We start from the raw sequence: 13,794 nt of genomic DNA, 5'->3' as shown, positions 1-13,794 counted from the left end.
GGGCATTTTGACGTCAGCACCGCCGCGTCTCAACTTGCAGCCCACTTCCTATTGCTTTTGTAAATAAAATGCTAAGAGGCAGCAGGGACTCAGCCCTCCCTCCTGTCTTGGGTCGATGGAGCAGACATGGCAAAAAAAAAAAAAAAAAAAAGCAGCAGAACGGGGTTCAGGGAGCGCCTGGGGCTTTGGGAGACGCTGGAAACGGGGGGGGGGGGGCTGGGGCTGAAGTCTAGACGCGGCTTCCTTCCATTGTCCTCCCTTCCTTCGGGCCGCTCCGCACCCCACTTTCCCCTCCTCACGGAGGGGGAGTCCCGCCTGAGTGCAGTGCAGTACCCAGCCCCCGGCAGCCCGAGCGAGGCTGTTTATAGCCGCTACAGCCCAGGACCGGACCCACTCTCCCGGCCTTTCCCCTCTCGGTTTCCTCCTTGGGCTGGTTGGAAACTTCACGCAGACACCAAAGAAGCTCCGCCCTGGTCTTTCGGCAAAGGGCAGACGCTGAGGCCCCGCTGGGTTACCCCCTCAAAACCCTGGCCAAGGGGGCCGCCCAGAGCCCAGGTTTCCAGGGGCCCAGGATCGGAGAGGGCAGGAGGGGCCGGCAGTGTAGGAGCTGCCTGGTGCTTCCTGCCCCTCTGCGGCTCCAGTCCACCGGGCCCCCCGCACGGCTGGCCGAGGCCCCCTCCTCTTCTCCCTCCCCTCGCGCCCCACCCGCGCGCGCCAGGCGGAGGCTGCGGCCTAGGGCTTCGGGGCCGCCGCCGGCCTCCTCACTCGCGCGCTGACTCCCTCCCTCCCGCTCCGGCTCCTCTCCGGCTCCGGAAGCGCGGGGCGGGGTCCCCGGCCGGGCCGCGGGGGCGGGCGCGGGGGCCGGGCCGGGGCGGGGCGCTCGCGGGCTCGGCCGGCTGCGCGCGCCCACTCCGGCTCCCGGCGGCCCAGCGCGCGGGCTCAGGCCCTGTCCGGCTCCCGCGACTCCACGCCGGTGGCTCCTCGCTCAGGCCCCGCGGCCCTCGCCCCGCTCCCGGCGCCGCGCATGGGGACGCGGCCCGCCGCGCGCCGCTGAGCCCCGCGGCCTGGTCGCCGCGCCTCGGGCCCGGCCGTCCCGGCCAGGAAGCGCCGTCCCGCGCCATGGCGCACTCCCCGGTGCAGCCGGGCCTGCCGGGCATGCAGGTAGGCGGGGGCGGAAGCGGCGGCCGGGCGGCGTGAGCAGCCACCCCCTCCCTTCCGGGGTCGCGGAGCCCCTCTGGCCCGGCTCGGGGTGCGCGCGAGCGAAGGGCTGCGGGGTGCGGGTGTGGGGCGCTCCCCTGAGCTCCAACTCCTGCGGGCCGCAGGCCGGGTCGGTCACCCCGGGGGACGGGAGTGAGAAACGCCCTTGGAGGCCCCGCGGGGTCCCTGGGCCCGGCTGTCCCGACTTCCTGGGCTTCCGAGCCGCGGCCCCCACCGGGGCGCAGGGCGGGGAGCGCGCGGGGAGTCCCGGCCCCGCGGGGCGGTGCAGGAGAGGTGACCACGAGTCAGCCGGAGTACTTCGCCTCCGAGCCTCCTCCGTGGTGCGGCCCTTAAACCCCTGGAAGTGGAGTCCGGGGAGTCTCCGCGCGCTCGCGGGTGCGGAGTGCAGGCCCACCCAGCCGGCGCCGGGACCCTGGACTTTTCACTTTGAGACTGGAGGGTACCCTTGCCTCGAGATCCCCCGTCGATACTGGGTGGCATCTTGGCCTACCAGTGACTTACTAGAAGGACGGTGGGAGTTGACTCAAATTTACCCGAATGTGTTAAAGTTTTTCTCCATTGGGGACTGTTTGCGGCCCTTTGAAAAATAAAGCCACCATCCCTGGCTAACTTGTAATGTTTGTAAACATACATAGTGGCCAGATATTTGGGGTTAAAATCTCACGATGTAGTTAGGATGTACCTTTAAAGTTTTGGTCTCCCAAGCAGGGCAACCAAACTAAGCCAGTGAACAGAAGAGCTTTTATGAAAACAACCCAAAATATCCTAGTGGATTATTTGTTATTTTATGGATAGCAACAGGCTCTTTGCTTCCGTCTCCAGGGCTGACAAAGTACAATGTTTAGACCTTGGCTTTTCGAAGCTCTTCTTTTCTTTCAACCCGTAAAAAGAAACTGGATTTCATCGGCCAGGTTTGAACACTAGAAAAGTAGGAACTCAAAGTTACTACTTTAATGGCAGCTAGAAATTTAGTCTAAGCTTTTGTTTTTAAAGCATAATAAAATCAGTATCAAGAGTGTGAATGGGAAGATGCTTGGGGGATATATATATATATATATATATATATTATGTATACATGTATAAACCTTTAAAACTCGAGCCACATCTGAAAAGCTTTATATTCAACATGCATTTAAAAATTTAACTTTTTGAAGTTTGTATGAAAAAATTGGCTATGGGTTCCTGGTAATACCCTGAAGCTCTTTGGTTTGAATTTAGAGACATGAAGGAAACGAGATGGAAAAGAATTTGTGACCAGCAGAGCAAGAAGGACCTTTTGTAATCATTAAAAAAACAAGTTCTAGCAATACAGTATTTCCCTTAGATGACACACACGCTCTCTCTCTTTTTGTGCTGTTCTGCAGTTCGGGCTGGCCTCGAACTGCAGTGATCCACCTGCAGTGATCGGTGCCTCAGCCTCTGGAGTGCTGGGATTATCCTTTAGATGACTTTTATAACCTGTTAATTAGGTTATAATCCAGCTCGTGTGGCTCATTTAGATGCTGGGCCTTTGTAGAGAGTTTGAAAAGGTACTTGAAGCCCCTCTGGTTAATGCTGTGAAGTTAGTAGCAGATGGTCACCAGGTGGTAGTTGGTGCCCGCCCCCCTTTTTTGAGTGGGCCAAAATTCTTAGTCTTAGTAAAAGAAGATAAATTTTCTTTAATAACTTTGCCTTTCAGAAAAAGAGCGTATTTCAGGTGGTTATTACAAGGGAGCTGTTTTTTGTTTTGCTTTCTCAGCATAAAAATGATACATTTTTCTCAGTGGAAAAAGGCCAGTTTTTCAGCTGTTAGTTTTAGAGGTGGGAAGGTGGGTTCTGCCTGTTGTCGGTGCTGTGCGGTGGTGCAGCCACACACTGTTAAGTTTTTGATGTGCCGTTTGGGGAGGAACGTTTCTTTCTCCTCCCTTCCCCCCAGAAAAGAGAAACAAGCACATTTATTTGCAATTTGGAATTAGCAGCAGCAGCTGCCCAGGGAGAGTTTCCTGGGTGCTGCCGCTGAGAATTAAAGGCCCACCTGGCCTTGAGAACTGGCTGCAGGGATCAAAGAAGGGGGATTCTGGCCCTTTTCCTGTCATGGTCTTAAGCCTCCCCATCCTCCTCTCTTGATGAGGGCTTACAAAGAGCTCTGAAAAAATTGAGAAAGAATTCAGGTGATCTAGGCACAAATGACTACAAAATAATCTACATGAAGGAATTTTAGCATAAAGGTCATTTTTCATATCTTGTAAATCATTTCTGTGCTTTTTGATCCTTCCTGGTGCCAGTTGATGCGTAGATCCTATTTATGCCATTTTTTTTTTTTTAAGCTTTAGGAATCAGTGGAAACTAATTGAACAGATCAAGGTAGTGTATCGAGTGTGACTGGTAACCAGGTCTTCCTGCCTTGAGCACACTCCTACACACCATGCTGTACTGTTTCTCATTGGTACTTTCTGCAGACATTACAGTTGATTTCATTCCAGATTGTATTTGCTGAAGAAACTTGAAGTACAAGATCGATACTTCAGTTATTCCATCACTGGTGTCTCTGCATGTGTGTGTGTGTGTGTGTGTGGGGGGGGGGTTCTGGGTTTGGCTGATGGGTGTGTATCTGATTGGGTTCCCGTTTTTAAATAAATGTTTAAGGGAGGTTGCTGGGACCTTTTCCTTTTTCCTTCGCCACACCCCAGTCTTATATTATCATAGAGGGAGAAAAATAGAAATTATGAGCTGAGTCTAGTAGCTGAATAAAAATGAAGAAATTCAGCTGATGTGTGGCTCTGAGTACTCTATCTTTCATTGAAAGTAACATGAAGTACTCACTTCATGTTAAAGGGAAAAGCAGATTAAAATTGGAGCAGGAGCTCTCAACAGCTGTGAGTGTGCATGGATTGTGATTTAGAAGGAATTAGATGCTGGTTTGTAAATTTCCATTACAGAATTTTACCTTTCAGATTCTCTGGACTGTAATGTTACCCTGTAACAATTTCTTTTTTCTTTTTCTTTTTTTTTTTTTGTCTGTTTGAGACAGTCTCACAGTGCCATTCAGGTTGGCCTTGAGCTCGATTTGTAGCCCAGGTTGGTCTCAAAAACTTGGCACAGTCCTCCTGCCTCAGCCTCCTGAGTGCTGGGATTTACGGGTCTGTGCTGCCATGCCTGGCCCTGTAAGCAAATTTACATCAAGCTTAGAATCAGACGTTTGAGCAGACTGTCCTGATCCTGGCTAAATACATCATTGTGATACATTTTATTTAAAAAGAGGAGCTGGCTTTAGCGTTGAATTGATTTCATAGCCCCCTGGTTCATGACCCCCCAGTTAAGATAAGGCACATGGATAGCAGAAGGCTTGGGTTAATCTAGCATGCTTTGAAGTGTAAATACCAATAGAGGAATGGCTGAAAACCCTAACGGTTCTACTGGTTAACCTCGCCCTGTCTGCTGCCTTCTCTGGACTCTTTGGTGGCATCTGGGAGAAACAGGGTTGCTTAGTGCCCGAGCAGGTGCTTAGTGCTGTGTGGAAGGGTCAGAGGTGAAGGCAGACCGGCAGCTACATTTCTTTGCAGCTTAACCAGTATACGATCTTTCCCTTGTGTGTCACGTCTCCGTAGTTCCTTTCCTGTGGCTTCCTTGGAAGGTGCCTGCCCACATTCACCTTCTTGCCATAAGCACCCCAGAGGGTCCCCCAGTGTGGGCATCAGCGGAGCTGTGAGATCGAGGTTCTGAGGGTACCGTGAGAGTGAAGCTGAACTGTAGAAGGAGGTCTGGTGTCTTGTTAGTGTGTGTGTGTGTGTTGTACACAGCATTTGCATTCCTCCTATGGAGCTGATACAGGTGTGTAATACCCGAGTTCCTGTTTTCATCTCCTTTCTTTCCCTCGATCATCTTTTGTTTTTCTTGCGCATTTGCAGTATGTAATGTTTACATTCCTATGGGAAATTGGTGCATGTATATGGTACATCTTAATTCTTTTTTGCTTTTTAGTTATTTTTTGGGGTACTGGGAATGAAACTGAGAACCCCATGCTTTCCAGGCAAGTGCTGTTTTTTTTTTTTTAATTAGGGAAAAAATCTCAAAATTTCAAAAGGCAATAGGAGGGTAACCGTAATCAGCACATTGCATAGTTATCTTTAAATTAGCTACTCAGGACAAGATATAGGCATTTGATTGCCTAAACAATTATTAGTACAAACCTTTTCAATGAACCAAGATAAATTACTAGTGTAACTATCTTTATCTATGTTGTGTGACATTATTATTATTTTTGTTTTTTCCCTTATTTTCTCCTTTCCCATCCGTTTCTCTTTCCTTGTGAGCAGTTTTTTCCCATTTTACAGTATCTGTTGTACATTTTGAGTCTTATTTATTCTAAGCTTTTCACAGTAGGGAGACAATATACTGTTTATTTTACTTATGCGTATAGTCTTCTGTAGCATCCATTTGCTGATAAAAGTCTCCAAATTATCCTCTTTTTTTGGGGGGGGTAATGGGGTTCAAACTCGTGACCTTGCGCTTGCCAGGTAGGCACTTATGCTGCTGAACTAAATCCCCACCCCAAGCTATCCTTCTTTATGGCTGAGTAGTACTCTGTTGTTTAACAGTACCACATCTTTTTTTATCCATTCCTCAGACAATGGGTATTTAGATCATTTCCAAGATCTGGCTATTACAAACTGTGCTGTTATAAACATGGGTACACATATTATTGCTGTGGTATGTTCTTAATTCTGGAAGCTATCCAGAAGGGGAATAGAGGTCAAATGGAACCTTTAATCCTAGTTTTTTGAGGAATCTCCACACTGATTTCTCCAGTGGTTGCACCAGTCTGCATCCCACCAACAACAGAGAAGGGTTCCTTTTTCCTCATAGCCCTTCCAGTGTTTGTTATTGGTTGACTTCTTGATAATAGCCATTCTTTGCAGGGTGAGGTGGAATCTCAGTGTTGTTTTAATTTGCGTCTCTTGAATAACCAGTGATGTCGAACATTTTTTTTTTTAAGAGAAAAAAGAAAGGATATAAAAAAACAAAGCAGTAAAAGGGTACAAGTAATACAGAATTTCAAGAAAAATATACAGTAAGAAATCACTAGTTAATAGGTTACATATTGTCTTCTTAGAAACAGTTGTCCAAATTATAAAATTAAAGCATATAAAGTGGACATTCACACAGTGATATTGCAGACAGTTCTGTTCAATGAACCAACAAAAGCTCAGTAATATGGTTTTCCATCCTACACACTCAAACATACCTGCGGTTATATCCCTTAGTCCACCTTCCTTTCCTCTGTTTTTTACAGTAACAATTACACTTTTTGGGTTTTATTACTCCCACAGTTCTTATTACTTTCTTTGAAGAGAATAAAACCAAACGTGACTAAGCAAAACAGAGTCAGAACAGAAGGATGGGCATAGTACATGATGCAAAAATAGAATACCAGGTGATCAAAAGTGGTTACCTTCGTGCCTCTTGCTATTTTTAAATTCAGTTGCCTATATCAAACATTTTTTCATATATTTGTTTGCCATTTGTATTAATTTGTCTGACAAGTGAGTATTCATCTCAGATGCCCATTTTTGGGTTGATCTTTCAATCTGGGAGGACTGATTTTTTGAGTTCTTTATCTGGTCTTGATAGTAATCCTTTGTCTGAGGAACAGCTGGCAAACACTTTCTCCCATGTTGTTGGTTGTCTCTTCACTCCATTGATGGTTTCTCTTGCTGTGCAAAAGTTTTTTTTAATACGATGAGACCCCAGTTGTTGATTCTTTGTGATAGTTCCTGTGCAGTCAGGGTTTTATTCATGAAGTTTTTGCCTGTACCACTGTCTTTAAGAGTTTTATTTGTCTTCCAGCAGATTTAATGTTTGTTTTAATATAGATCTTTTGTTTCGAATTTAGTTTAGTGCATGGTAAAAGATAATAGGTCCAATTTTAATCTTTGGGGTGTGCAGAGCCAGGTTTTTCCAGGACCTTTTTTTTGAGTACGGGGATCAAACTCAGGACTTCGTGCTTGCCTGGCAGGTACTTACACCACTGAACCAAATCTGTGGCCTCCAGCACCATTTGTTAAAGAACCAGGCTGTCTATATTCCAGTGAAACACATCTTAATTCTTTTTCCATCTCCTGTCCTTTGAAGAATGATCTAGCTCCCTACTTCCTGGTATCTGTCCTTATTTATGCCTTAGGTCTTATATAAGAGAAGTCCTGTGATAGTCAAGCTTGTGTGACTGCTGTCACTTAGCATTGTGGTCTTTAAGGTGCGTCCATTTTCTTGCAGGATGGTTCCTGTTTTTATCTCTCTTTATGGCAGAGTAGTACTCCATTGTACATTTTCTTCCTCCGTCCATGAGTTGACGAACATGTGGCTGTTCTAGGAGGCCAGATGTCTTACAGGAAGACTCCAGGCAGAAGGGGCTGCAGAGGATGCTGCCATGGCCTGTTAACTGCCCCACCCTGTCCTTGAGAGGTCAGTGACCTGGTGGGCATACCTGGGAAAGACACCGTGACTCAAGAGCATGATCCTGGGTGAGGAGTGGCTGGTGAGCACAGGGCTGGCTTCTCAGGGCTGGGCTGCATCCCAGAGAGTAGTGAGAGGAATAAAGGCCCGCTTCCCTGAGACTGATGGCCCTTTAAGTTTTTGTTCAACACCTATGTCAAGGCTTCATTGTCCCTTTTTTTCCTTTATCAGCAAAATATAGTAATGGTGATTAGTTTTGCTTTGAAGTTTTTCTTTTTTTTTTTTCTTCCCTCCCCCAATAGGTGGGGATAACTAGATTAAAAAAAATTAAATAGTTTTGGAGGACGCTGGGACATTTAGTTTCTAGTCCCAATCAGTGAGCATTGTTGATAGCTGTTCACATGGTGCCCAGTGACCTTCAGCCACTTGGTTGGATAGGAGTTCTTAGGTCACAGAGGGCACAGTCCCTGGCATAGGAGCTGTGTTGGGCGGCAGCTGGCCCAGTGGTTGTCTGGTGCCCTTGGGTGGTTTCAGCGCTCTGCTTGGAGCTGGGCTGGCCCTTCTAGTGCTGGCTGACCAGGCTGTGTGCCTGGCCCGGGGTGTAGGAATCAGGAGGGCGGAACCTGCCTTGACTGCAGTGTTCTGCATTACACACCCTCTGCTCTAGGGTAGAGGACGCCAAGGGCTTCTTTCTTTGGGTGATTTTCCCTGTGATTCAGACTTTTCTGCTTTGTAGAGTCATACCTGCAGGAAGTGGGCCACACCCGGCCCTCGCTGCCCTGGCTTTTTGTGTGCCCTGGCTGTGGTGATTATCACTAATGGAATCTTGTGGCCGAAGGGCGTGCAGGAAATAGAGAGAGGCCACACTCTTATCCCTCTGTCCCGCCTAGAAGCAGCCACTGTCCTCGTATGGGACTGTGGCAGGCATTCCTCATAGCTCATTGTTTTTTGCAGTCAAATTATTTTATTTTCTTTTGCAAGGAAATTTATGAAATATCTCTGTGCCATATGCTTTGGGAAAAAGAAAAACGTGGCTTTTAGGACACCTGACCCCTAGGGGGTGAACTTGGGTTCTCCAATCCTAAATTGCTTCTTGGTTTAGAGTAGGACAAACCAAAGAGTAAGTACCTCTGTTTGGTACAATGTATACATTGTTTCTTATGTCTGATTTCTCTGGTTACAAAGGCACTTATGTAGATCCAGGGAGTGACATTGTAGATTTCAGAGACCTTCCCCTTCTTCTTCTTCTTCTTCTTTTTTTTTTTTTTGTGATAGGATCTCCCTCTGTAGTTTAGGCTGGCCTTGAACTCTGTGAAGCCCAGCCTCGTTTCACTTGGGGCAATCCTCCGGCCTCAGTCTCCTGGTGTGATGACAGGTGTGTACCACCATTTCTGGTTCTGGCTCTGGCTTTTTTTTTTTTTTTTTGGACAAAGTCTCACTGGGTAGTTCAGGCTGGCCTTGAACTCACTGTGTTGCCCAGGGTAATCCTCGTGTTCTACCTCCTTAATGCTGGGGTTCCAGGCATGTACCTCCATGTCTGGCTTTTCTTCTACTTTCTTGAGGGGCTTTTGTCACAAAAAGAAGCTCTCTGTTGAACACCTTATTGGTAGCTGATTAAATGGGAATAAATTTTACATGAATGGTTACCAGACGTACTTATCTTGCTATTATTTTGTCAGCTTCCTGTTTGGAAGAAGAATTTTAGGCCCTAAGATTTGAAAGGACATTATGGGTTCATATCTTTTGTTTTATTTTCAATGACTTATGATTTAGTTTTTTTTAATTGAAGAGTTCTATGAGTGGGTCATGTGAATTTCCTTGGAAAGATAGTGCATCCCTTTTGCCCGTGTTCCTTAGTCCCCACGGTGGCCCTTTGATCTCTCCTACCTGATTTTTGTTGTTATTCCCTTGTGGTTTTTGAAAAGATTTAAGAATTGCTGCTTATTTCTGATTTCAGGCATTATCTGTGGACTTCGGACGTGTAGATGGGAGTGGAGTCTGTTCTTGTTTGCTCTTTCAGCCACCCTTCCTGGGGGAGTCCATACCAGAGTTTCAGGGCAAAAGCCCTGACTTTGGGGGTCCCAGCAAAACAGGCTTGGTCACTTGTCCCTAAACACCAGTCCAGGAGAGGACTTTAGTCAACTCACCGATCTGTCTTCAAGGGGCTGGCAGGAGCTTTGGGGGTCTCTAGAATAGCAGAGGAAAGGCAAGGGCTGGGGCTCCTGTAGCCGGCAGGGTAGGGATCTGTCTTGCTGTGGTGGGGTTGATGGCTATCGCAGGGCTGACTGGTTCTGCCTGGTGACTCCGGAGGAGGCCAAAGAGCTCAAGGGCAGAATCCAGTTCCCAGGAGATGACCCAGGTGCTTATGGGGTGACTTCATCTGGAGGTGGCCTCATCCGGGAGATGTGGAACCAGGGGAGCTGCAGGTTTATGGCAGTGATTAGCGATTTGTGAGTGCTGCCGCAGGACGTCTGAAACAGGATGTAAAAGCCTCTTGTAAAAATCCTGGAAATTGCTGTGCTTCTGTCTTGGTATTCTCAGCCCTGAGTGGGGGATTACATCGGCCAGGTAAGTTTAGTGCTAGTAAACCCCGCATCACTAATTTTTGGACAGATTACTGAAGTGGTTGACATTGTGTGTGCAGAGCTGGGCAAGAGTCCGTTCCAAACTTAAGGTGATTAGAGGAGACAGGTGCAGACATGAAGACGAGACATCATGTTTTAGTTCTGCTTCCGGTGTCCCGGGCATGCCTGGCCCAGCCTCTGGGGCACCCTTCCAGTCACGTGGTCGCCCGGCAGGATCTGCGTGTAGCTTGAGCGTTAGTGTGACTGCAGGCACCATCCACAGCCAGCCATGGCGAGCAGACAGGTTTGCTTCTGAGATCTCTTTCAAAGGTGTTTGTTTGTTTTTTTTAAACATACATACAGCTCATTCAACTCACAGCTCTTCACCAGTGTTGGACTGAGTCTGAGGAGTTCTGAGCGCACTGGAGAACCCTGTGAGGCTCGGTGCTGCCCCTGTCTGACCCGCTGCCCATCTCTCCTGTGCTCTGCTGTCCCTTCGCAGCTGTCCGCTGGGCTCCTGCTGCTCTCCTGTGCCGGACGCCCTGTTTTCTGCATCTCTTGTCTTTTTTTCTCCTGGTTTATGCCTTTGTCTTGGTGTCCTGTGCCTTGCAACCCCTTCCTACGCATAGGTGACATAGTTTTTTTAAATTTTAATCTATTTGTACCTCCCCTCGGTTGGGATCAGCATGGTATAAAATCGCCGGTGGATCTTGCTTTCTCCCAGCACCCCGAAGATGCTCCTGCGCTGGGCCCTGGTGGCACCTAGAGGAGTAGTCAGGTGCTTTGTGCGCCGGGTTCTCCCGAGCCTGGAGGGATCTGTTGTTTTTTGCATCTTGAGGATTCATAGCGCTGTCTTGGTATGAGTCTCTTTTCATCTTTTGTAGAAGATTCTCAGTTGGGCAACTCAGGTCTTTTGTATTTCGTTTTTCTTTGGTTCCTCCATGTCTCTGTTCTCCCTGGAACTCTTATCTGGCTGGGAACCTTCCAGGCCAGTGGTCAGCCTCGCCCACGTGAAGTTTTTTCCATCCTTTGTCACTGGGCTTTCTGGGCAGCTGTCTTAACTTTTTCCAACTTTTCAGTGAGCATTTCATCTCTTTTGCTTTGTAAAATCGGAGAACTCTTTTCAGTTCTCAAACATTATGTCTGTTTCTTTTGTTCCTGAAGCATCTGCCCACCTCCCAGCATGATTCTTTTCCTGCCAGGGCCTACTTTTGTCTCATGTTGGGTTTGCTCTGCTTTTTTGTGGCCAAGGCCACCCTTGCCTGTCCATGCATGTTTGAGAGTGGGGGCTGCTGAGCTCTCTTGCAGGATGTTGGCTGTAGCCAGCTGGATAGGCACTCATCCCTTCTGCCTCTTCCTGAGGAAGCCTTTTTGGAGCCTTCTGCCCGCCCTCTCTGGACTGGCTTTTCACATGATGGTGCACTCTTGGCTGCTGCCTCTTCTGCCAAAAGCCTCGACCCACGTAAGTGGAGCAGAAGGTACAGGCGTCTTATCTGAGGAGTTTGATGCCACCTCCGGATGCAAGACCCCTGCACTTTTCCCTGCTGTCCAGAGACTGTCTTCAGTGGTTTCCTTATGTGGGGGAGACAGGGAGGTGGGGGGAGGCAGGGTGGTGGGGGAGGCTGGGTGGTGGGGGGTGGGGCAGGCGCCAGCCAGATTCATTGTCTAGTACCACTCTAGAGTGACCTTCAGATACTGCTTCTGGGTTTAGGGGCTTGAGCACTGTGGATTAAGTTGGTTCTCTGCTTTGCCCAGCCCTAATTTAGGTTTATCTTCTCTGGCTTGAGTGTGTCCCCCTCAATTCAGGTGCTGGATACTTAATTCCAAATTCATGTCCTCATATTATTTAGACTGGAGCCTCAGGGAAGTAACTAGGGTTGGTAGAATCACAGGTGTGGCCCCATGGTGGAACAGAGATTTCATAAGAGGAAGAGATCTGAGATTTGCTCCCATTCTTGGTGTGGGATGGGCTCTATCATGTTACAAGGCAGCAAGAAGGCCTTTGGGAGTCAAGGCTGGTGGTGCAGTTCTGTAATTAATTCCAGCACTCCAGGAGGCTGAGGCAGGAGGAGTGAAAGTTTGAGTCCAGCCTGGGCAACTCAGTGACTTAGCAGCGGTTATTTTAGGCATTGTTCTGGAGAAGGATTTTCCCCCCTTTTAAAGATAAGGTTTTAGTATGTAGTTCAGTCTGTCCTTAAACTCACTGTGTGAGGCTTTGAAGTTATGGTGATTCTTCTGCCATACCCTCCTGAGTGTGGGCTGATAGGCATGTGCACCACACTTGTCCCTGGGAGGAGAACTTTGAACCTGAAATTGGGATGAAGAACGGATTGTGCAAACCTTTCCTTAGCATGTCTGATGCAGGGGTGCTATTGTATCTGTGATACTGAGTAGTAATTTGCAAAGAAAAAGATGTGCAAATACAGAGCCTCTCTGCCAGGCCCTGAAGCCTTCTTGGCATGGCACAAGAGCCTTTGACCATCTTCTCTTCTAGACTTGGAGGTGTCACTCAAATTATGCTGCTTTGAACTGTGAAGAAGCAGTCCTGGAGAAAAGGACCTTACTGTCCCACACAGGGCTGCTGAGTTCCACCTCCCGGCCTCTCTCCGATCCAGAGGTCTGAGATGGAGATGCAGGGAGTTTCCAGGTGTGCCGCTGCCTCAGGCACCATGAGCTGCAGCATGAAAGGTCTGTAAATGCCTGCTGCTCGGAGCTGTGGAAACAGGACAGTGGTGCTCCTGTGAGAAGTAGCTTGGGTTTCTGTGCTTACAAACCTGCAGTTTTTATCTTTCAGAGACTGTTGGAATCTACTTGTCCAACTTTAGGGGTTGAAGAGGCCTCTCTGTGTTGTAGGACTTGGTGCCTTTGCTGCTTGGCCAGGTTTTTCTAAATCCATAGGGGGAGGCAGACGCCCTTGACTTTTTGCCTTGGAGCCTTAACTTTCTCAGGAGTGCATCTGTCAAGATTTGAATTGTGTGGTTTTCTTGGGAATCCCTGAGCTGGCCCTGACTCACCTGCACTGGGAAGGCCTCTCCTGAGTGTGGCTATCATTCCCTGGAAGAACCTGGGTGGTGCCTGGTACTTTGTAACCTAACATAAATGCCAGCGAGAAGTCAGGCTCTTCTTATCTCTCAGTTTCCTCTTTGCTGTTCTTGTACTGCTTCGCTCCCTTGCTGCCTCCCTCTCAGCCTGGAACCTGTCGTCTTGAGCCTTTGGGACCTGGAGTTCACGTCTGTCCCCCATGGGCATGTAGAGTTGGGACTCCTACCCCCATGGCCGCTGTGTGCTCTCAAGGCTGCTGTTCTGCTGCCTTTGGGGCAGCACAGGGTGGGACGTGGGCTCTGCTGCCCCTCCTGGGGACGACTGAGAGATGAGAGAGACCAGGGAGGCTTCTGCTTAGAGGGTAAGGGCTCTTCGACCAGAATCTATGGCTCTTTGCAGCTCAAAACAGATGTGTGTTAGCGCCACCCCCATCGATTAGACTTTGGTCTCATCAGATTTGATTTGAGGGTGTTTGGTGGGGTGTGCTGTAATGCTGTTGAGGTTGGTTTCAGTTGTGCATCACTGAGGAATTGGGAAG

General features: G+C 48.4%; 1 protein-coding gene across 1 annotated transcript in view; it reads left to right on the top strand.

The window, feature by feature from the left end:
* The first annotated feature begins 214 nt into the window (after positions 1 to 214).
* The window catches only part of Stk24 (serine/threonine kinase 24), a 99,106-nt gene continuing 85,526 nt past the window's right edge, over positions 215 to 13,794 (top strand). Inside the window, exon 1 of the mRNA XM_005007157.3 lies at positions 215 to 1,161. Coding sequence (XP_005007214.2) covers positions 1,120 to 1,161 — 42 coding nt within the window. The 5' untranslated portion in view covers positions 215 to 1,119. The remainder of the gene's footprint in view (positions 1,162 to 13,794) is intronic.

Source organism: Cavia porcellus, unplaced genomic scaffold (assembly GCF_034190915.1).
Source record: "Cavia porcellus strain 051 isolate PalLab524CR breed Dunkin Hartley unplaced genomic scaffold, mCavPor4.1 scaffold_4, whole genome shotgun sequence".
Lineage (NCBI taxonomy): Eukaryota > Metazoa > Chordata > Mammalia > Rodentia > Caviidae > Cavia > Cavia porcellus.
The sequence above is the reverse complement of the archived record's forward strand: the minus strand, read 5'-3'. Positions and strand labels throughout refer to the sequence as shown.